The 24377-nt window shown below is 41.1% G+C and overlaps 1 protein-coding gene across 1 annotated transcript in view; it reads left to right on the forward strand.

Moving 5' to 3' along the window:
• OSBPL7 (oxysterol binding protein like 7) overlaps positions 1–24377 on the forward strand; it is a 1590705-nt gene that overhangs the window by 1504609 nt on the left and 61719 nt on the right. The window contains exon 22 of the mRNA XM_044054965.1: positions 7672–7794. Coding sequence (XP_043910900.1) covers positions 7672–7794 — 123 coding nt within the window. The remainder of the gene's footprint in view (positions 1–7671; positions 7795–24377) is intronic.

Here is a 24377-nt window from a genome sequence, read left to right on the forward strand (position 1 = left end):
CTTGCATCCAAAAGGAATTTTTGTGGTGGGCTCAGGAATGTCACCTAAACAAGGGACTCTCTGTGACCCGGCCAGAGGCGAGTCAGATTCTAACGACAGATGCCTCAGACATAGCTTGGGGAGCTCATCTGAATGGAAAGTGGATACAAGACAAGTGGCCTGCCAGACTACAGCATCTACATATCAACATGAAGGAGATGTTAGCAGTCCAGTTTGCATTAATGGCTTTCAAGGAGTTACTTCTTCCAGGGCAGGTGTTGATTCTAACAGACAACACAACTGTCATGTGGTACATCAACAAACAAGGGGAACACATTCTTATCCTCTATGCAGGCAAGCAATGATTTTGTGGGAGACTGCGCTCAGCTTGCAACTAAATCTTCAGGCAAGGTTTCTGCCGGGAGCACAGAACTCCTTAGCAGATGTGTTAAGCAGGCAAATCATGGATCCCCACGAGTGGAAACTGGATCTTCATGTATTTCGGAAATTGACAGTGTCATGGGGAACTCCAGACATAGATCTGTTCGCTTCTCCGCTAAACCACCAGCTGACAAAGTTTTGCACGAAAAGGTTTCATCACACAGCTTGGAAAGTGGATGCTCTTTCTTTCAGTTGGAAAAATCTTCATGTGTATGCCTTTCCACCTCTGCCTCTCCTCCCAAAGGTACTCCTAAAGGTCAGACAAGACAAGCCAAGGATGATTTTAATAGCTCCAGATTGGCCTCGGCAACACTGGTACCCATTACTGAGGAGTCTGGTAAGGAAGCCTCCAAGGCCTTTACCTTTGATTCCACACCTATTGTCTCAGAGGGACGGTCATCTACTCAATGTCAAGCTTCACTCTCTTCATCTAACAGCCTGGCATATTCTGTTTTGAACCACAGCAGGTCTCAACTTCCTCAACAAGTTTTGAATGTAATTATGGAAGCCAGAAGACCTAGTACAAGGAAAGTGTACGCAGAAAAATGGAAGAGATTTTTATTTTGGAGTGCAGCAAAGGATTTGGAGGTTTCTGGGCCTAATTTGAGTGTGGCTCTTCAATATCTTACTGAGTTATTGGACAAAGGTTTGTCTTTCTCTTCCATTAAGATTCATGCTGCAGCAATTTCAGCTCACTATGATTGTGACCCACCCTTGTTTTCTCATCCTTTGTTCAAGCAATTTCTTAGAGGGGCAAAGAATATAAGACCCCCACGTAGAGCTCCTACTCCTGCTTGGGATCTCAATTTTGTGTTGGAGAAACTTACTCTACAACCTTTTGAGCCTGCGGCTACTGCTGAATTGAAATACTTGTCATGGAAGACTGCTTTTTGTTGGCCATTACTTCTGCAAGAAGGGTTTCTGAATTGCAGGCCCTTATGGCGGTTGAGCCTTTTTGATTTTCCATAAGGATAGGGTATCATTACGTACTAATCCTTCCTTTATGCCTAAGGTGGTTTCTAGTGTGGCTTTAAACCAAACTATTCATTTGCCTACTTTTATGCAGATCCCCAAAGTAAGGGGAAAAGATTTTGCACACTTTAGATGTACACAGGCAGTTGCGTTATTATTTAAGCAGGACTAAGGATTTTAGGCAGTTTCAGCAGTTGTTTGTTTTTTGCTTTGAGTTCTCAGGGCAAGCCTGTGTCAAAACAAACTATTTCTAAGTGGATTGGGTTTTGCATTGCATTTTGTTATTCCCATCATGGCAAGGAGATTCCAGCTGGGATTAGGCCTCATTCCACTAGGGCTACTGCCACTTCAACAGCATTTCTAAGGGGTGGCAACTAAGGATATTTTGGAGGCAGCTACTTGGAGTTCAGTGCATACTTTCTCTAAGCATTACCACCTTCCTCTCTACTCTAAATCTAGGGCTGGTTTTGCCACGGCTATTTTGCAGGGCATGTTGACAGCTCCTGCTTCTTTATGATTTGCCAGCCTCCTTACCTCTGCTTTGGGATTCTACCCAAGTGTTAGGACTGCAGCAATGTGGGATGAAGAACATAGTACAGTTTTGTACCTACCATAAATGTAGATGTTCAAGATCCACATTGCTGCAGTCCAATTCCTCCCTCCTTCCCTCTGTGTTTAGGGGTGGTTGTGTGGGTGGGGTTGTACTTTTGTAAATTTGTATATATTGTACATATATTTGGTACAGGAGTGTTTGGTGTTTTTTGGTTTTGGCCTTATCTTTTTAGGGTCTTCTGACATCTGGGGCAAGAAAAGACTGAGGATATGACGTCGGTCATGCGCATTTGTACCCTGACGTCCTGACGTCAGAATAATGCGCCTTGACCGACGTCAGCCTTATACTTTGGTATTCGGGCCGACTGGGACAGCGGACTACCCAAGTGTTAGGACTGCAGCAATGTGGATCTTCGAACATCTACATTTATGGTAGGTACAAAACTGTACTTTCCTTTTAGGTACTAGCTGTCATCCAACTCATACCATTGCATCCCTCCCCCATGGCGAATTTTTGCAAATTTTCCGGCTGTGTAGTGATTTTGATAATAGAAATGAAGAATTAGTTTGTACTGCTAATATGTTTTTGAAGACAAAGTATAATAAAAGAGTAGTTGAGGCTGCGTTGGGTAGATTTTTGACATATAGTACAGATGGAGAGATACATAAAAATAATACTAGGAATGGGTATGCTTTTTATAAGGACAAGGTTATGGCTAAGACTAGGTTATTTATAAGAGCTACATATAACATTTTGAGTCCCAATATAAGGAAGTTGTTACTGTATTATTGGGACTTCATGAGAAAATATAGGGATTTACAAAAAATAATGGAAAAATCACATATTTTTTCATATAAAAGAGAAAGGAACATTGAAGATATAGTTGTTCATAGTAAGTTTAAGAGACCTCCAGATTTGATGGTACATTCTATCGTAGATGTAGATACTTTTCCTTGTAATCGATGTATTATTTGCAAATTTATAGTAGATACATTTTCTAATATTAATGGTGCACCTTTTACTGTCAAGGAGAAATGTAATTGTATTACTGAAGGAGTTATATATGTTATTAAGTATGTTTGTGAACTTTTTTTACATAGGGCAGACAAAAAGGGCTTTCAAGAATAGATTGCAAGAACATCTGAGAGATATTAGATGTGGAAAACTTGAGAGCCCTTTAGCCCAACATTTTAAATGTTTTCATAACAGTGATGTAAGTGGCCTTAGGGCCACTGTTTTAGAAAAAGTAACTTGTGATTCAGGTTGTAATGTATCTCAAAAATTGTTATATAAAGAAGCAGTTTTTATAATGAAATATTCCACTCTGACTCCTAGGGGGCTTAACACTGAATGTTGCTGGAAATGTTTGATTTAAAATGATTTAAAATGCTTGGTTTAAATGGTTTAATTGTGTTTAATTATATAATTGAATCCAGTTATGTGATGTAATAGTATAAAGCTGCTGGTAAATATACGGATATATTTCATTCTGTTTTTTACTCCTGGAAGGCTTAATATAAGCCGAGGCACCGGAGATTGGATTTTAATAAATAGTTTTGCTGGCCTTTGTGGCTTATTCAATATTTGTGCTGCAGCTACTTTGGCTAAGTCTCACACCTTTATTACTAAATACAAATTGGATTTGGTCTCCAGAGGCAGAGCCTCCTTTGGTTCAGTGGTTCTGAGGAATATCCTTCATGAGCCACCCTAAGAGAAGGTAGCTAGGGACTCTTGTCTCATCAGTGAGGATAAAGTGAAAATTGACAGCATCAGATAAAGCCATTATGAACTCGCTATAACATAACATAACATAACATTCTGTCTGTGTTGTCCATTTTCTTTTTTCCTCACAACCCACCCTCCAGCCCCTGTCCAGGTCTCCTGGAAGAACGCGATGTTCTAAATTTTGTTTAAATTGGTTCTTTGATGGATCCAGAAATAGCTTCAGTTTAGTGATCGTATGCATATTCCTGTCAGTATATACTTCGTATGTGTTCTAATAGCTAATTTTTTTCCCTAGCAAGCAGATCTGAGGTAATGAGGGAAGGCGCATTGTGGGTAAGTGGAGGTACCCAAAAGCTTTGTTGGTTGCCACAAGCTTTTGCAACAGCCGAGTCAGATCTGAGAGCTCGGATCCAAAAACATCAGTGAGGAAAAAGTGAAAATGGACAACACAGATGGAACGTTATGGTGAGTACATAAGTTTTTTTTTTTTTGCCCATCCCTTAAATTTTTGTACATTTCTTACCCTATTCCATCTGGTCCTGAAGCCAAATCTATATTTACTTGTCCTAATACTTTATCTACCTCATTTATAGAAGTCTTCTGTTCCAACACTTTATTCTCTTTTTTCCTGTTAACGTTTTTTAATTTCCATGTTGTTTTTACTACCTTCTGTTTTTCTTTAAGCATTTCTTCTACATATTGTACTACACTATTCATAATCTTTTCCTGAGTTCTTTCTATTTTTTCCTTTTACAATTTTTATTTCTCTCATTACACTCCCATCTTCCTTTACTAATCTGTTTGATTAAACTGACACTTCTCTTTTTCCTTGTAAAAATATATTGGCTTATATAACAATACTTGTATTTTTCTTGATTTCTTTCATATAATTCTTTTTCTTTGTCAAAATACTTTATTTCATTATATTCTAAATCTTACAATGAATCATTATATGTTCTTTTAAATTTTTCTTTCTCTACTTTACTCACAGTATATTGCCTCTGTAAAAACATTTTTTTCCTTAAATATCATCCACCATTCAGACCAGTTTTTATAAAATGTTCTCAATGTAATATTATCTTTCCATAACTATATTACTACTCTCTTTCCTTCTTCATTCCATGTTTTCTTATTTACCCTTTTTATTCCCTCTGCCTATTTTTATATATTCCCTTGTTTTCCTTTATCTCTAGTCATATTGCAAAAAATATCCGAAAATCCTGTTTCAACTACCTCTCCTTCTCCTATAGTTCGACCTATTTATTTCAGTTCTATATATACCCTTTTGTAAGTCTATGTTTTTTGTTCCAGAGTTTCAGTTTACCACATCTTATAACTTCTAACATTTTTCTTATATAATTTCCTTTCATTTTATGCTTCTCTCTTAAATCACAATTTAAGTCGCATGTTGTTATAATATTCATAATTATCACTACATAGTCTAAAATCTGATGACATAAGCTTTGCCTTTCTTTATAACTAGTATATCCACATGATATTGTAATTCTGTATACTATTTTTTCCATTTTAAATCTACAATGGGTAATCTTTGATTTTTGCTAAAGTTACATCTAATATCTATACTGTGTTTTTACAGAATATGGCTACTCCAGAACATATTTCATTTCCCAAGTCCCAGATTATTTTATCAGAGTATCTGATTCCATAATGAAATATTTCTTCATTTGTTAAATATCTTCTGTTTTCTAATATAATTATATGTATATATATATATATATATATATATATATATATATATATGTATAGCTGTATTTACACTATTCCAAAATCCCCCATCTTCTTACTGTATTCTTAGTACTATTCACATTTACAGAAAGCACTGTAAAATGTTCATTTTACCATTTCCTTAGATTCATGGTTTCATACGTTCATAGCTAATTACTACACTAGCTTTCTGAATAAGCCATTCTAAGCCTAGCCAATATCCCTCCCAAAGGTAAGAATCAAATATATATATATATATATATATATATATATATATATATATATATATATATATGTATATGCATATATTCTTTTTCATCCACTTCCTTACTTTTTTCTTTTATACTTATCCCTTCAAATTTTCTTTTTCTTTTACCCTTTTACCAATAGAATTATTTTTTTTTCTGTTATTACCTCCCAATTTGTGTCTCCTTCATGGGTCTATATTATAAAAATGAAAGCTCTAAATGGAGAATACATCTGCAACGACACATAAAGGTTGATGTAGAAAAAGACCGAAATACATAATCGGCGAAAATGAAAATGCCAGACATATTTCATCAACCAACAGCGCCATGCAGGTAACTCAAACTAACTAAATAAACTTAAATTAACACACTTTTGCAGGGGGGAAAGCCCCCCTGCACCCCCATGTAGGGACCTGCGCCCCTCACACGCCCCCTACTTAAATATACCAACTCCGAGACCGCACTACAGTGGGGAAAAGGATATATTTCCTCATCCCCATGGCCAAGCAAATACGTTCAGCGTTTTCATTTTCACCGATTACTTATTAAACTTTTTTTGTACATCGACCTTTATGTGTCGATGTAGATGTATTCACTGTTTTCAGCTTTCGTGTTTATAATATAGACCTTTCCTTCAAAACTTATTTCAGAATCTTCTTCTGTTTCCTCTTTTGTTTTTTTTTCTCATCTATTTTTTCTTCTGTTTCTACTATTTCTAAAATTTCTTTTTTAGTTCATTTTCTTCTCCTTCTTTTTCTTTTTCTTTATTTTCATGTTTGTGATCTATCCATAAATGTCCAGTTTTGTTGCATTTGTAGAATTTCGATTCACATTTTATTTGCATCAAGTCCCATTTCCCCACAAATATAACATTTTCTTTTATCACAGTTGCCTATCAAATGTCCTTCTTTTCCACAAAAAACATGTTTTGAGTTGTACCCATTATTTTACAACGCCCCTGTTCCCCTCCACATTTGTCAAGCTTGGTAAATGTGTTTTTTTTCTCTTTCTATTTTAACACAATATTACAATCACATTCACCAGTCCATAAACCCCTTTTATGATAAACTTTTGCAATGAGCAGTACTTCTTTACATAAAGTTTTCAAAATTCTTTCAAAGTCTGTCTTCCTACCTCTGTTTGAAATTGTATATGAGTATTATTTTTTCTGGTTGTACTGTTAATCTAAAACGTACTTTTACAATTTGTTTGAATTTACACTGGAGCTTTTCTCCTTGGGTCTCCACTGAAAATGGGCTTCCGATTTTGTTGGACCAACCCGGTTAACAAATGCCAAATAAATAAATTTTCTTTTTTTTTTGTTTCCCTGTTTAATGCTTTTATCACATAAATATTCCATGTTTTATAGTCTTTAATGAGTTCTTTCTCAGTGCAGCTACACTTGTCTCCAAGTCACACTTCATGTCCATTGTAGTAAATGACAGACCTGCGATAGGCAATAACTGCAAGCAGTATGCTTTTTTCTGAATCCCAGTCATGGTTGTAGTATTCTGCCAGCACTTCATACCTTAAGAAATTTACAGATTACTCTCTTTTGTAAATTTTTTTCTATCTGAATCATTAACCTACCTGCTATTTCACCACTGTCCACTGGGGGGGGGGGGGGTCCATAGGCTGCTGTCATTTATACCTTATATTTTTAGGACTGAAAATGTATAATATCCTTGTTTTTGTTGTATTCCTTTTGGGTGGAATACATGTATCTTTTTTCCTTACGATTCTGCCTGCATTTGTAAGAGACTAATAGGTGGGACTTGGAAGAGTCTGTCTACATATTAAATGACAGGATCAGTATTGGTATGTATGGTGCAACTGCTGACAGAAGAGGAGTCTGCCCATATGACCTATCTCTGAGATGTTTACTAGTGCTAAGAGCAGGTGGACCGACAGAATTGTGCCCTAAAATTTTCATTCACTATATACTATGTGCTTTGTGGAGTAGGTAACATAATGAGAAACTGGGATTTGGAAGCCACTTATATTTATTTATTTACTGATTTTTACTAGGTTTTTAGAAGAAGGAAATGTAACAGGAGCAGAAATCCAGAAGCAGAGGATCGAGCAGCTGCAAAGAGACAGGAGAAAGGTGATGGAGGAGAATACTTTATTGCATCAGCCTCGATTTTTCAGGTAAGAACAGTTTGGCTCCTCACCATCCATGTCAGTGCCAATGTGCCACTCTTTTCATTAGAACACTACAAACAGACCTGATAAAAACATTTGGGATATGGAACATGTGGTTTCACTTCACACTGGTCTGTTAGTGTATCTACTTTTGCAAATGTGATGGCTTGTGTTTTCTGCTTGTAGGATTAATTTTAGTAGGAAAAAGAAGTGTGATGTGGAAAAAGAGTAAAATTAATAAGAAAATACTGGTAGATGTTAGTGCCAAAATATATAATTTCTGTTGTTGATCCTAAATAGGATGCTGTGCCGCTCTGTACCCTCATTCTCTTACTGTATATGAACTTTATTCAGTGTGTAGGCTGTCTGTCACAGTGGAACAATTTCTGATTTCTGCTGTTGATCGTACATTGGATGCTGTGCCACTCGATACCCTCTTTCATTTACTTTATATGAGCTTTATTCATATGTAGGCTCTCTGTTACAGTGGAACAGTTTCTGATTTCTGCTGTTGATCGTACATTGGATGCTGTGCCACTCGATACCCTCTTTCATTTACTGTATATGAACTTTATTCATGTGTAGGCTCTCTGTTACAGTGGAACAATTTCTGATTTCTGCTGTTGATCGTACATTGAATGCTGTGCCACTCGATACCCTCTTTCATTTACTGTATATGAGCTTTATTCATATGCAGGCTCTCTGTTACAGTGGAACAGTTTCTGATTTCTGCTGTTGATCGTACATTGGATGCTGTGCCACTCGATACCCTCTTTCATTTACTTTATATGAGCTTTATTCATATGCAGGCTCTCCGTTACAGTGGAACAGTTTCTGATTTCTGCTGTTGATCGTACATTGGATGCTGTGCCACTCGATACCCTCTTTCATTTACTGTATATGAGCTTTATTCATATGTAGGCTCTCTGTTACAGTGGAACAGTTTCTGATTTCTGCTGTTGATCATACATTGGATGCTGTGCCACTCTATACCCTCTTTCATTTACTGTACATGAGCTTTATTCATATGCAGGCTGTCTGTTACAGTGGAACAGTTTCTGATTTCTGCTGTTGATCGTACATTGGATGCTGTGCCACTCTATACCCTCATTCATTTACTGTATATGAGCTTTATTCATAGGTAGGCTCTCTGTTACAGTGGAACAGTTTCTGATTTCTGCTGTTGATCATACATTGGATGCTGTGCCACTCTATACCCTCTTTCATTTACTGTATATGAGATTTATTCATGTGTAGGCTCTCTGTTACAGTGGAACAGTTTCTGATTTCTGCTGTTGATCGTACATTGGATGCTGTGCCACTCAACACCCTCTTTCATTTACTGTATATGAACTTTATTCATATGCAGGCTGTCTGTTACAGTGGAACAGTTTCTGATTTCTGCTGTTGATTGTACATTGGATGCTGTGCCACTCTATACCCTCGTTCTCTTATTGTCTATGAGCTTTATTCATATGTAGGCTCTCCATTACAGTGGAACAGTTTCTGATTTCTGCTGTTGATCGTACATTGGATGCTGTGCCACTCTATACCCTCTTTCATTTACTGTATATGAGCTTTATTCATGTGCAGGCTCGCCGTTACAGTGGAACAGTTTCTGATTTCTGCTGTTGATCATACATTGAATGCTGTGCCGCTCTGTACCCTCGTTCTCTTACTGTATATGAGCTTTATTCATATGTAGGCTCTCCATTACAGTGGAACAGTTTCTGATTTCTGCTGTTGATCATACATTGGATGCTGTGCCACTCTATACCCTCTTTCATTTACTGTATATGAGCTTTATTCATGTGTAGGCTCTCTGTTACATTGGAACAGGTTCATACTGCCACTGCTGCTTCCTTGACTGGTCCACTGGACTCTCTGTATTTATTCTGCTAGTAGCTGCACCTGAATTGCATGATGATCTTTCTGACCAGATAGCTAAATTTTGCACTCTGAGGAGCCCATTGATTCATTATGCTCTTCACAAGCTCACTCACTGCTTAAATGCAGAACGTTTGTGCTACTGAAGCCATCACAACTGTTGTCTTCAATAAATAGTGTAAAATAAATGACATGTAATCAATCTGTGCTGCACCAGCCTATCCCTCTGCTAACATTTCTTTTCCATTGTCATTTCTGTGTTTTACCTTCCCGTCACACTAGCATCTCTACAGTATCTTCCTGTCCATCCTATACCAGGCCATCACAGTGCTAACATCTTTGTCACCCACTCCATTTTGTACCATCCTCCACAATGCTAACATCTGTTCTCCTTTATTCTGTGTGCTGCCCTCACCCATTAACTCTAGTAACACCTCTTCATCATTATCCTCATCTCTGTACCTAACAATACCACTAGCATCCCTTCAGTGTCCTCTCTGTGCTCTACCTGTCATCACCCTGCTGACATCCCTTTTGTGTCATCTCTGTGCTCTGCCCATCATCACCCTGCTGACATCCCTTCTGTGTCATCTCTCTGCTCTACCTGTCTTCATCCTGCCGATATCCCTTCTGTGTCATCTCTGTGCTCTGCCCATCATCTCCCTGCCGATATCTCTTCTGTGTCATCTCTGTGCTCTGCCCGTCATCTCCCTGCTGACATCCTTTCTGTGTCATCTCCTGTGCTCTGCCCATCATCACCCTGCTGACATCCCTTCTGTGTCATTTCTGTGCTCTGCCCATCATCACCCTGCTGACATCCCTTCTGTCTCATCTCCTGTGCTCTGCCCATCATCACCCTGCTGACATCCCTTCTGTGTCATCTCTGTGCTCTGCCCATCATCACCCTGCTGGCATCCCTTCTGTGTCATCTCTGTGCTCTGCCCATCATCACCCTGCTGGCATCCCTTCTGTGTCATCCCTCTGCTCTACCCGTCATCACCCTGCTGACATCCCTTCTGTGTCATCTCTGTGCTCTGCCCGTCATCACCCTGCTGGCATCCCTTCTGTATCATCTCTGTGCTCTGCCCGTCATCACCCTGCTGACATCCCTTCTGTATCATCCTGTTTGTCCTGTATGTATGAGCTTATCACTCTGCTTTCATCTCTTTTCTGTCATCTTCTGCTTGCCTGTCATACTGATAACTTCCCTTCTGTGTTACATTTCCTGTGCTGTACCTGCGTAGGACACTGCTAACCTCCCTCCTACATTTTAATTTTTCTGCAGTTCATTTGTCATATTCCTTTTTTTGTATACATTTGCTGCTGTTCCTTCTGCTCATAAAGCTTCCCCCATTCATACTTAACCCCATTCATTCCCTACTGGTGCATATTATCCCAGATCCACCAGGTTCAGAGCCATCTGAGGAGGATTGTCATTTAGACATTTATATAAGGGTTGCATGTATCCGTGGTGGTGGTGCTGCGGTAGCGTTGTCGCCTCACAGTAAAGACGCTGTCCAGTTCGATTCTCAGCTAGAGCATCTTCTGCATGGAGACATGCGTGAATGGGCGTACCTTCGTTGAAGGTTGTGCGTCAGGGCTGGTAACTCGGCACGTAAAAATCAACTACCAATCATTAGTGGTCCGGAGTTCCGCTGTGGCGACCCCTAACTGGGAAAAGCCGAAAGACACAAACAAATAAGGGTTGCATGTGCCCTACCTGGCATCCCAGAAACAAGGAAAATTTACATACTGACCTAACCTGTCCATTGGCCAGACAGTTGTACGTTGCACACCACCACCATGGAGGATGTAATACCTTCCCCTCTGCGAGTGCAGACTCCCTTGAATTTATTCAGTGAAGGCTAACACCCATCAGTAACTTAGCTGACCACACAAGCAGGGAGTGTGACCATCTCTTCCTCTGAATGACTATGGAACTTGCAGCTTGCTTCATCCCATCCCCTCAGGATAAGCACACCCATGCTCCCAGCCAACTCTGTCAGGTGCCTGAGCGGCTATTCGAACTTGGAGTAAGTTGAGCTGTAGCCAGGGCTTTATCTGTCTGTGCTGCTAGAGTTGGGCTTGTATATTTGCTACACTTGTAACACCTTTTCCATTACACTGCCTTCTTCTAGCTACAAAAGAAAAAAGTTAAGCAAACAGCCTTTGCCACCACAACAAACTAGCGGTTTGCCTCAGCCACAAGTGGGTGACTGTGTTGTGGACATTTGTTGCACCTCAGACCATTTATATTTTACCCCAATCCCTCTGGCATAGCACCTACAACCACTATAGACCAGGGTTAGCCACGTCCTCTGTGGCTGTTGCAGTCCCCTCAGTGGGCAGGAGGGGCCATTCTTGTCAGTCCTGGGAGAAGGAACAAGAAAGACTTTCCTGTTGTGTCTATCCCTGGGGAATTTGCTGCTGCCATTTTATAACACTGTTGGCCTCATTTTTCATGTTAAAAAAAAAACACAAACAGAAAACTAAACATGTACCTACTCTTCAGATTTCCTTAGATGGGAGTAGTTTTTACTGGGTCTGGATCAGGGTTTTATTCAAGCTATTGATCCTTCTAATTAAGTGCTTTCTGGTAAAAGAAAGAAGCATACTTCTTTTCCTGAAGAGATTCAAAATTCTGAATCTGGACAGGAAGATGAAGGAACAAATACTGTGTCTGCTTCTCATTTTTCTGATTCAGACTTGGAAGAGAGCCAGGTATCTGCTTCTCCGTTTGGGGGTTCTTTTCTCTGTGAGACTTTCCAGAATGTGCAGTGTTTTCAATGGCAGTATACTGAGGTTTCTCAGTCCCTCAGTAAATGTTATGAGCTGTTACAGAAGGAACTTCTTTCAATTTCATTAATTGCTCGAGTTCTTTCAGCTTGGAAGATATGTGTGTATGTCTCTGTCTGTAATTTCCCTGATAGCCAACCTGGAGCCCCTAAAAGGGCAGATAGAATGTATACAGTTACTTAGTGTTTATACACAATTTCCACACCTGGCCCAGCAACTATAGCTTTAGTTAGTTCTGCTGCTGCTAAACACTGAGTTATTTCCCATCCTGCCCTTTCTGATAAGGATAGGAACATTACTGATTGGTACAAGAAATGTTGTATGCTTCTGCAACTTTGATTTTCAGAATTTTGAATTGTTCGGCTGTCGTGTTAATGTTTATTCTAACTGTGAAACTGTGAGGAATGTTTGGTCTGTAGTTTTTTTCTTGTGAGGAAAAATCTTCTTTAAATTCTTGACTTTTTTCTATTGTACTGGTCACTGTCCTGTGTTTACAGTGTGTGTATGACTCAATTGATACTTCTTCCAGGGCTCTGGCCTGACTACATTCTGAGAACATCCCACGCTGATGTAAATAATCAGATTTTAATTTCTCCTTTGGATAAAGATTAACTTGTTTGTTCCTTTACTGCAGAGATGATCAAAACGGGTGATGAAAAGCGCAAGTTAATTCAGGGAATTTCAAAGATTTTTCTGACCTCCATTTTCAATTTTTCTAAGGGATTCTGTAACCCCTCATCCAGTTTTGACAAAATGGCAAGAGTTTCCAAAAAGAATTCAGGAACCCCCAAAACCATGACTGTTTAACAGACTTCGTCCCCTCCTCCCTCCATGGTAGTCCCTTTCTCTTCCAGAAAGTCTGAATCTCCATTTTCTCTTTGGCAATAGATTGTTCCAGACAAATGGATTCTGAAGATCATTCATCAAGGTTATGCATGGCAGTGAGAGGAAATTCTTCCTTAATAGAGGTTATTCCTCATCTTCCAGACCAGACTCTTATTTCTGCCTGTCCTTCATCACATGCTGTTCCAGAGAGTGATAGAACCATTTCCTCCTTAACAAGTTGTGAATGGTTTTTATTCAAGGATATTTTAGTGGCCAAAGAATATGCTTGGAGACTATTTCAGGATCTTTCTTTCTTAGAACTGTTTGTGATAGTACCTAAGTTCAAATTGATGTCAGTTCATGATCTGTTGTTTCTTCTTCCTCACTCAAGTTTCCTGTGCCCCTGTCGAGCAGAGCTACAGAGGTGATCCCCGGGGTGAATTTCCTATTTCCCATCCAATCATCAAGATTTTTCTTGAAGAATGCTAATGAGCTTTGTTTGGTATAGATAGGTAGTTTGTTCCAGAGTATGGGAAGTCTGTGGGACAGGAATCTATCCCTCCAGTATGTTCTGTTTATTGTGGTGACAAGCTTTATGGTGACAAGCTTTAGGTCCCTAAAGCATGTAGCTCAGAGGGATTGGGAGTTAGGGAAGAGATTCCTAATTCCCACTATGCTTATTGAGTGTAGGCAGAGTTCTAAACTGCCTAAAATATGTAGGGCTGATGTCTCTTTAAAGAAGCAGTAAAAGACTAAACACATTTCTCCTGCTCTTAAGAATCCTCAGTGTGAATGGCAGGATTTTACAAAGGGTTTGTTCAGTGCACTTATGGCTTTTTAAGGCTCCTCAGGGGGTCTCTATTCCTACTCCCCCATGATCTTCTACTTCTCTTAAGAGGCCTTGGGAGCAGGTTTTGTCTGATGAGGAATCGTTTGGCCTGTTTCTCCCAGATTTCCTCTCCTTTGGATTATGTTCAGAGTAAGAGGATTATATCAGCCCTGATTCTCCTTTGGAAGAGATTTTTGGGAGGTTACTGTTTCCCATATGATGGAGTTTTTAAGTGGGACTGTACCCAGGTTTCTGATGTTCATAGAAGATATTATGATCTCCTTCAAATGGAGTCTCCCAACCCTTCTGATGTTTCTCCTCTTCTTGCTGCCTTGCTGGATACTTTTTCTGTAGCTTCTCAGGCTCCTGATTACCAGGCCCTGCTCCAAAAAAAAATTATAAGGTGCTGGATGATTGCAAATTTCTTTACAAATGTCCCTCAGCTGACCCTTCTTTTATTTCTGTCTCTTCTGATAAACCGTCTAAGCCTTTGCCTTCTACCAGGCTGCTTTCCTTTGACACGGCAGAACTATGGAGAGGTTGGGATGTTGGTAAGACAGTGTATACTGCTGCTACTCTGGCCTTCAGGGCATTCAGTTATCAGACACATATGAACAGGTATGTTTTGGCTCTTTTCTCTCCGGCTTTCAGATCTTCCTTATTCTGAGGGGAAGGTTTCAGCCCGCTCACTGTTAAGATGGATGGTTCTCTTGACAATAAACCTCTCTCTCTCTCTGTCTCTGGTTCTGCAGCTGCTGAACTTTTTACATTTCTTCAGGAAAAGGGTAAGGTTATGCAGGAATTGGAACATAGTTTTAGTTCCCCTGTTCTCAAATTTCAGAGAAGGTACCCTACCAAGTCTGCCTTTGTCTGTAGACAGTCTTGCCCTCCTCCCAAGGGTAAAAAGGGTGCTAGAAGGGCTTTTCCTGCTGAGTCCACTCAGACTCCTACAGCTCAGAAGCCTCTTTTTCCAGACAAGTCATGTTTTATTTGACTGTCGTCTTCCCTCTCTCCTCAGTCATGTTCCTCTATCTCTTCGTCTTTCCCTGTCCCTTCCAAATTAGTTACGTATCACTCAAGACTCTTGGGTTCTTTCCATCATTCATCAGTGGTATTACATGGCTTGGAAATCCCTACCCCCCCCCTTTTTTTGGGGGCATTCTTCAACCTCCTCAGGAACAGCTGCCCTTTTTTTCTGGATGTACTTCAGAGCCTTTTGTCTCAAGGAACTGTTGCCCTCTCACTGAGAAGATATTTTATTCCATAATGTTTCTGGTTCTAAGGAAAGAAGGCACCTGGAGACACATTCTGGATAAGTCCCAGCTTAACACCTTTCTGAAGGTTTCTTCCTTTCAAAAGTTATCCCTTCAAACCTTGTTTCCTCTTTTTCTTCCTCAGGCTTTCCTAGTCTCTCTGGATGTCAAGGATTCCTATCTTCATATTCCTATTCATCCCCTTTTCAGAAAATGTTCACATTTCTCTGTTACTTCCTTGAATTTTCAGTTCTCTGATTTGCCGTTTGGCTTCTCTACTACCCCAAAGGTATTCATCAAATGCCTCACTCCTGTGATTGTTTTCTGCAGGGCGAGGCATTTCAGATCTTTCCTTATCTGGACAACCTGTTCATTCAAGCTTCATCTCTAGAGATTTTACTTTAGTTTCTTAACTGTAGTATTTGTCTTCTTCAAAGCCTTAGGTTTACAGTGAACTTCCAAAATTCCTTCCTAAATCCTCCTTAGGATCATGTCTTTCTTAGGTGCGGGCTTCAGACTATTCCAGTGCTGGCATTCCTGCCTTCTCCCAAGGCTTTGTATCTGATTGCATTCTTTCAATCCCTTCTTCCTCTGGCCTCCATTGCAGCCAGAGAGTTTCTAAGGGCTCTGGGATACATGGCTTCCACCATTTCTATGCTTCCTCTGGCCAGACTTCATATGAGAAAGCTTCAGTGGTACCTAAAATCTTATCCTGAAGGCTTTCCAATTCCTCTTCTTTCATGTCTCAAGTTAGAGCCCCAGTGGTGGATTTGTCACCTGTCCCTCAACCCAGGGCTTTCTTTTCAGCCTGCAGTCCCCACTCAGGAACTTTCAGATGCTTCAGATGAGGGGTTGAGCTTCCTCCAGCCCTCTGAAGGTTCAGTGGTTTGGTTTATTTGTCAAAGAAAGGACCATATCAGTATCAAAGAGATGGGATCTCTTCTCCTGGCTCTTCAGGCATTCCATTGTCTTTTCCTTCCAGGGTCTCTTAAAATCACCACAGACAATAACACAGTGATGTGGTACATCAACAACTAAGGGGGGAGGGTACGATCTTAACTCTTGTGCACACTAGCTCTTGGGATTTGGGATGTAGCTGTCCAGTATCAGGTGACTCATCAGTCTGTTTATATTTCTTCAGATCAGAACATTTTGGCAGACTGTTTGAGCAGGTCCATAACACAGACTCATGAGTGGATGCTTCACAGAAATGTGTTTCTGGACATTGTCCAACAGTGAGGTATTCCAAATGTAGATCTTTTTGCCTCCCCTCTGAACAACAACTTCTGTTTTCCACCAAAGTCCCAGGTCCTCTGATTTGGAAGGTGGATGTTTCTTTATGCCTTCCCTCCCCTTCCTCTAATACCAAGGGTCTTGTTCAAGATAGAGCAAGGTTGGCGATGCCCTTTTGGCCCAGACAGCATTGGTTCCGTCTTCTTCTTCTTCTGCATTTAGCCAAGGGAAGTCACCACAATTTGCCTCTTAGGGTAGACCTACTTACACAGGACAAGGGGTCTGTCATCCATCCCCACTTGTCCAGTCTTCAGCTGACACAGGGGTGACAGGGTTTTGATCCCTTTTAGACACTTTTTTTCTGAGGATGTGCTTTGGGTTCTTGATTAGTGTAATGCTAATAACCTGGATCCACATTCTCTGGAAGTTCTTTTGGTTTGCTCTTATTTGTGTGAGTTGCTCAGTGCTGGGTTGGCATACTCTTCTGTTAAAGCCCTGCTGTCAGCCATTTACAAACCCAAAGACCTAGGATGAAAGGAAACAAAACATTGCTCAGATTTACAAATGGCTTTAGTTTTATCCAAATAATATCGGAATTGTCTGGCTGTTTTTAAACAAACTATTTCTTCATGGATATCTAAGCCTTTTCCTTTTGTTACTGTTTTCATGGGAAAAGCCTTTCTTCTTCTGTTAAGTCTCATTCCACTAGGCTGTGGCTTCTTCTGGTGCTTTTTTCAAAGGTTTGGATAACAACGCAGTCCTGGAGGCAGCTACTTGGACTTCTGTGCATATTTTTACCAAACACTGTAAGTTAGATGTAGTTTCCAGGGCTAGAGCTGGATTTGCTAGGGCTATCCTGTATGGTTTTCCTGAAGGCTGAGCTGGACCTTCCTCCTCCTACCTTTCCTCCTGAGCTGTTGTAGTCTCCCTACTGTAAGAAATACAGTAGCAGTGATATAGAAGTGCATAGTATAGTTGTGTAAAATCTTACTGTAACAATAGATGTTCTTCTCTTCATTGTTGCAATATTCACTCTGTCCTCGCCCTGTTTCTTTCTCCTTCTGGAGGCACATGTTCCTCTTTTCTCCGTGAACTGTTGTTCCTCCTTTGGCTTTTCATTTCTGAGGATGGAATGTCTGTACATCACCTTTGTGCCCTACTCTATGCACAGGGAGCATATGTGTGACATTTGACATCCCTTTTACATCCTAAGGCTTTGGTGTACTGGCTGAACATTGGGCTACCCTTGGCAGGGAATCCCTACTGTAAGGAATACTGCAACAATGAAGAGGACATCAACTGTTATGGTAAGATTTTACACAACTGTACTTTCTCTAGTTTTACAATATTTGTGTGAGTTACTTTCCTATGACCTTTCATACTCCTCCATCAAGGTTCATTTATTGTTCATTTCAGCATGTCTGTCTTTGGATCATCCTCTTTCAAGAATTTATCATGTCAAAATGTTTTTGAAAGGGGTTTTGCTTAAGAGGCCTCCAAGAAAATGGTGGCCTCTTCTTGAGATTTTAATTTTGTTAGAGAAGCTAACACTTGCTCCGTTTGAACCAGCTAATCTGGCTGACTTTAGGCTCTTAACATGGGAAACAGTTTTACAAATTGCTCTGACCTCTGCAAGAAGAGTATCTAGCTGAGATGCAGGCTCTCGTGGTGAGTCGGTTCTGTCTCATTTTCACAGAGAAGGGGTTTCTTTGAGAGCCATTCTTTCTTTTATGCCTAATGTGGCACCTGAGTTTACTTTGTGCCAAACTATCCATTCCCTCATTTTCTTTACTGATCCTAAAAGCGAGGGAGAGAGGATACTCCATACCTTGCCTTGGATGTCCACTGACAACTCAGATACTATCTTGAGAGAACTACATTTTTCAGATCTTTGGATCTGTAGATCATTTCTTGGGAAGGTAAGAAGAAGGGACAAACTGTGTCAGTACAGGCTATTTCCAAATGGTTGTCTAAGGCTATTACCTTTTGTTGTACTCAACACAACAAAACTATTCCTGACAGGGTCAAGGCCCACTACACCCGGGCATCATTAGCTTAATCTTTGTCTTTATGGAAAGGGTCGGATTCTAGAAGTATTCTAGAAGCAGCAACTTGGTCCTGTTCACATACTTTTCAAGGCATTGCAAACTTGATTCCTTCTCTAGGTCTAGATCAGGCTTTGCTAGGACCATGCTCCAGGGGCTTCTGGACCTTTCCATCTCAAAAAATGTGTAAGCTGTGGTAATCTACACATATGGCCTAGGCTACTGCAACAGTGATTGATATGAAGAACACAGTACAGGTGTGTAATAAACTTACTATAACCATAGATTTTCTAATGATAACTGCTGAAGTAGCCACTCCCTCCATCCATCACCCTTATTTTTTGGTGTGTTGTTTATGCCAGAGTGTCGACTTTTACTTTTTTGTTGTTCCTAGCATTGCCCTTTAAGGGCTTAGCTTCCCTCGCTCTGTTGTCATGAAAGCTCTGAAGGGCTTGGCAGTCATACCTATCTTTTTCGTCAGCTCAGCTCACTCTGACTAAAGGTTTGGGTGTGTGGAAGGTGCCCTGCAGCTTTGGAAGCTGGCCATCAATAATATCCTTTGCAGGATATAATCCGTATAGTTTTGGCTACTGCCGCAGTGATCATTAGAGTATGTGCTGTTATGGCAAGTTTATTTCCACAATTGTGCTTTTCCTCAAGCCACTAGTCTTCATGGCATCTTGTTATCATAATGGTGGCCTGCACATGAAGATACTCCAGTGCTACTTAAGAAACAGATGGTGTCTGCATATTCATCCCTTAGACATGAAAAGCCCTCTCCATCCTTACATCAGAAAGGAGATCTCTTGCTGGTTTCAGCAATGTGCTCAGCATAAGAAAATGCCCTTCAGGGCAGCTCTACCCAAAGTGACTCTAGCTGTGGTTTCCTTAAACCTGGCCTGGGGTGGGGGGTGCCCACTTGGGAGCCCTGTGAATCCAGGGTACTTGGGATGACAAGATCAGGGAAAAATGCATAAACTCAAAAGTAATTATGGCCCATACTTGACCTGAAAGCCTTTACCCTTCCCCTGTAGAGGGCTTCATCACGACTGTGATGTGATACATAAACAAGGAGGAATACATTTGTGCAGTCTGGCTATGCAAACCTGCGAGATAGCCCTGAAGTAGAGTATGATTCTTGACTGCAACTTATATTCCCTCTCAGTAAAATGTGTTAACAGATAGATTGAGCAGATTACGAACAGACCCCATGACTAGATGCTAACAATGGACGTCTTTGTGGATCTGACCAGGTTATGGGACGTACTAGAAATGAACATGTTTCCTCACATCTCAACAAACAACCCTGAAGGTTCTGTGGGAGTAGAGAAACTCCAGTTGCACAAAGAGGAGATGTTGCTCTTAATGATTTTCCTCCAGTTGCCTTGATGCCCAGAGTGCTGCTCAAGATAAAGGAGAAAAGACCACAAATGTTCATAGCACCTTTTTGCCAAGACAACACTAGTTCTGTCTCTCCTGAGCAACCTGGCAGGAGGACAGTACAAAGTGTTGCCCCAGTGTGAATACCTCTGGACACAACAAAGGGTTCCCTGCTGCACCCAAACCTGGCCACCCTAAGGCTGACGTCTTGGATGATTTTGATGGAATTCCAGGAGGCCCAAGTATTCTAAGGATATGCTAAGTATTATTAACGATGCAAGGAAACCTAGCACAAGAAAATCGTAAATGGTTAAATGGAAAGGATTCTCTTTCTGGCACCACTCCTGAAACTTTGACCTAAACAAAGCTAAGGTTGCCATTTTCATGGAATACATCAGACTTTATCAACTCAGATTTAGCTTATACCTTCAAAACACTGAATACTTCTGCTGTTTCAGCCTGTCTTGCTGTCTACCATACTCTGTTCTCCAGACCTTCAGGAAATTGTTCCTCAGAAAGATCATTCACCTTAGGCTATCAAGAAAAAAAAAGATATGCTCTGTCATGGTATCTCAACTTTGTGGTAGAAAAATTGACCACTTTTGTACAAATTGCTTCATCCTCCCTCCAGTACTTATCTTTGAACATGATGTTTTTGGTGGATGTTATCTCTGCCAGAAGGATTTCTTGGTGCCAAGCAATGATGTACAAAGAACCTTTCCTAGTCTTTCACTAATTAGGACAGGGTATCCCTGCAACCAACCCAACTTTTATGCCTAAAGTGGTATCGAAAATTACCTTGAATGAATCCACTCACCTATGAGTTTTCTAGCCTAAGACACAAATTCAGCAGAAAGGATTTTTCATTCCCTTGATGTACACAAGTCTGTTGATATTTTACTTACACAGAACCAAGAAGTTCAGAGCCTGATCAACTGTTTGTCTCTTATGCCAAAGGGAATGAGGGTAGACCTCTTACCAGGTAACCTCTTTGAAAATGGATGGGTCACTGCATTTTCTTGTTACTTGAACCTTGACAAGCCCATTCCAGGCGAGATCAAGGCTGATTCCAGTAGAGCTACTGCTGCCACCACAGCCTTCCATTAGTGGGTTACTACCAAGGCTATCACTGAAGCGGATACTTTGTCATCTGTGCACGCCGTGTCTAAGCACTGCAGTCTAGGGACAGCCTTTAAGACCAGAGCAGGGTTGCTTCTGATATCCTGCAATTCCTCATATTGAAATAACTTTTTCCCTCCTCCTCCTCCTCTTTCAGATATTGTGCTTCAGGAATCTTCTGAAATGTGAGAACTGCAAGAGTGAATGCTATGCTGAACATAATAGAGTTGTGTTAGGAATTTCATATAAATGTAGATGTTTAAGTAGGGTCGCTGTTGCAGTTCAGGTACCTGTCCTCCTTCCCCTTTTGTGACCTTCCTTTTGTTTCCCTCTCATTGGGTTGGTTTTATAGATGTTCTTCATCTCACATTGCTGCAGTCCTTACACTTGGGTAGTCCGCTGTCCTCGGTCGGCCCGAATATCAAAGTATAAGGCTGACGTCGGTCAAGGCGCATTTGACTGACATCAGGACGTCAGGGTACAAATGCGCATGACCGACGCCATATCCTCAGTCTTTTTTGCCGCATGGTCCGATGCAGAAGCAGCGTTGCAAGTGCCGTTCGGCGTTCTGAAATTTTTCGAATTCGGAGTTTCAGACCGAGTCAAAGTTGGCTAAGTACCCGTTGGGAATATTTTAGTTTTTTCTTGCCTCAGTGGTTTACCGGATGTCAGAAAAAGTGAATAACTGTATTTCTTGTGGGAAACAGATACCGCATAGAGATTATCAAACTTTGTGTATTCCTTGTTTAGGGCCTGAGCATGACGTTGTTGGGTGTCGCTCTTGTGCTAGATTCAATAAGCGCACTATAAAGAGAAGGTTAGATTGTGCCAGGTTAGTCTTTGGGAAGCGGTGCAATTATAAAATGCCGTTGGATGCTCCGACGCCTGCTTCTTCGAAGAAGCGCAAGGACAAAGCAGTTAAGCCTAGGCTAGAAGAACCGTCTGCGGATGCCGGTTCTTTAGAGGTGTCGGTGGAGCCGGTGGTTCCGCCGGAGGTTTCTTTGGAGTCCCAGGGAGAGACTTTGTTATTGCAGGATGTGGCCTCTCAGGAGGCAGGTCAGGCTGAAGGGGCTTCTCAGGTTACTATACTCCCCTCCCTTCCTAGGGTGGTTAGGCCCTCTCCTTCTGTTTCCAAGGCTTCCCCCAGAGGCAGGCCAGGTTTAGCTTCAGTAGGGGTCACCCCTAGTTCTTCAGGAACTGTGCCCAAGAAGCATATGCTTAAAATGGCAGAAGATTTGATTACTTTGATTAGAGGTTCTTTGCCCCCTCCTGATAAGAGACCTAGGGTGGAACCTGAGCTAGGAGTTTTGAGCAGGTTTCGGATGTTTCAGAGTCTTGGTTGAAGACTTGCAGGAGTATTCTCCTTATTCTGATTCTGATGTGGATGATTCTACTCCTTCTGCTTCTCCTCCTGAGGATTTTTCTTTCAGAGACTCTTCATTCCATGAGGAGCATTTTAAGTGGGAAGGTCAGGACTTCTCTGATTCCAGGAAAAGGCTTAGGGAATTTTTGTTTTTACCCCAGCATAGGCCTTTGGCTATACCTCCTGTTCTGGATGTGGTGGAAGATGTTTTTGCAGAGGCTTCTCTTAATCCTGATTCTTTGCCTCCTGCTCCTGTTAAACCGGATAGGTATTACAGGGTGCCTGAAGCTCATAAGTATCTTTTAAGAGTCCTAGGGCAGACCCAGAAACTGTTAGTCAGGGGCCTAAAGGTGTTAAGGCTTCTGTTGTCAAAAATCCGGTTCCTCCAGATAAAGAGGCCAGGGCTTTGGATAGATGGGGAAAGAAAGTTTATACTTCCTCCACCCTAGCTATGAGGGCTTTGAATTGCCAGTTTCACATGTTGAAATACCAAAACTATCTCCTTTCACAATTGAAGTCTAAGGTAGATGCTCTGGCGGAAGATATTGAGTGTAAAGAGTTGCAAGATTTAGTGCATGTTTCTGAACAGGTGGGTAAGCATTCTTTGCAATGTGGTTTTGATGCTGTACAGGCCTCATCTAGGGTGGCTGCCACTGGGTCGGTTCTTCGCAGACACGCCTGGTTGAGGGATCAGAATTTATCTGACCATGTTAAGACAAGGATTTTAGATGCTCCTTTACAATCTGATGTGTTGTTTGGTTCTCCTGTTGAAGCAGTCTTAAAGAAAATGGAAGACAAGGCTAAGTCTATGCAGACTGTTAAAGATTTTTTGCAGGTTCAGCCTCCGAAGTTTAGTAGAAATTGGCCTACCAAGGGGTGGACATATCCTTCTTATGATTCCCAGTCTAGGGGTAGGTCTAGACGTGGTAGGGGCAGAGCTCAGGGCTCTTTCAGGCCTAGAACAGGGAGTTCACCTGCACAGTCTTCGGGTGAGGGCAGGGGTCAGTCCTTTCGTAAGCAGACCCAATGACTTACCTTTTCAACTGCCAGAGCCTACTCATCTGGCAGCACCTTTGGGAGGAAGGTTGGCACTCTTCAAGGAAAATTGGAGTTTAATTACCCAAGACAGATGGGTATTGGATATCATACACCACGGTTACAGGTTTTATTTCCATACCTTGCCTCCTTTCAAAGGCATGCCAGACATTCCTCCTCAGCAAAGAATAGAGGCTCACAAACAAATTTCTCTGTTACTTCAAATAGGGGCCATACAGCCGGTCCCTCTGCCAGAAGTGGGCCTAGGATTTTATTCTCGCCTGTTCCTAGTACCAAAGGGGAACACGTGGAGACCAATTTTGGATTTATCTACCCTCAACACTTATCTGGACATTCCCAAGTTCAAAATGTTGACGTTACAACAGCTTTTACCTCTGATGGGCAAAGATCATTGGATGGTAACTTTGGATCTCAAGGAGGCTTACCTTCATGTTCCTATCAGACTGAGTTGCAGTAAGTATCTGCGTTTGGCTGGGACTTCTCATTATCAGTTCTCTGCATTGCCCTTTGGCTTATCTACTGCACCCAGAGTGTTCACGAAAGTTCTGGCTCCAGTGATAGCTTTTCTCAGGCTAAAAGGAATACAGATCTATCCTTACTTGGATGATTGCCTGATTCTGGCTCAAGGAAGGACGAGCTTCTTCATCATTTGGAATATGTGATAGCAGTGCTAAGATGCCTGGGGTATTCTGTGAACGAAATAAAGTCCAGTCTAGTACCCTCTCAGGACATGTGCTTTCTGGGTGTAAGACTGAATACAGCATCCCAGATGGCCTTTTGACCCCGGACAAACAAAAGAATCT

The sequence above is a fragment of the Protopterus annectens genome, chromosome 13.part0, assembly GCF_019279795.1.
Source record: "Protopterus annectens isolate FY-2018-M chromosome 13.part0, PAN1.0, whole genome shotgun sequence".
Classification (NCBI taxonomy): Eukaryota; Metazoa; Chordata; order Ceratodontiformes; family Protopteridae; genus Protopterus; species Protopterus annectens.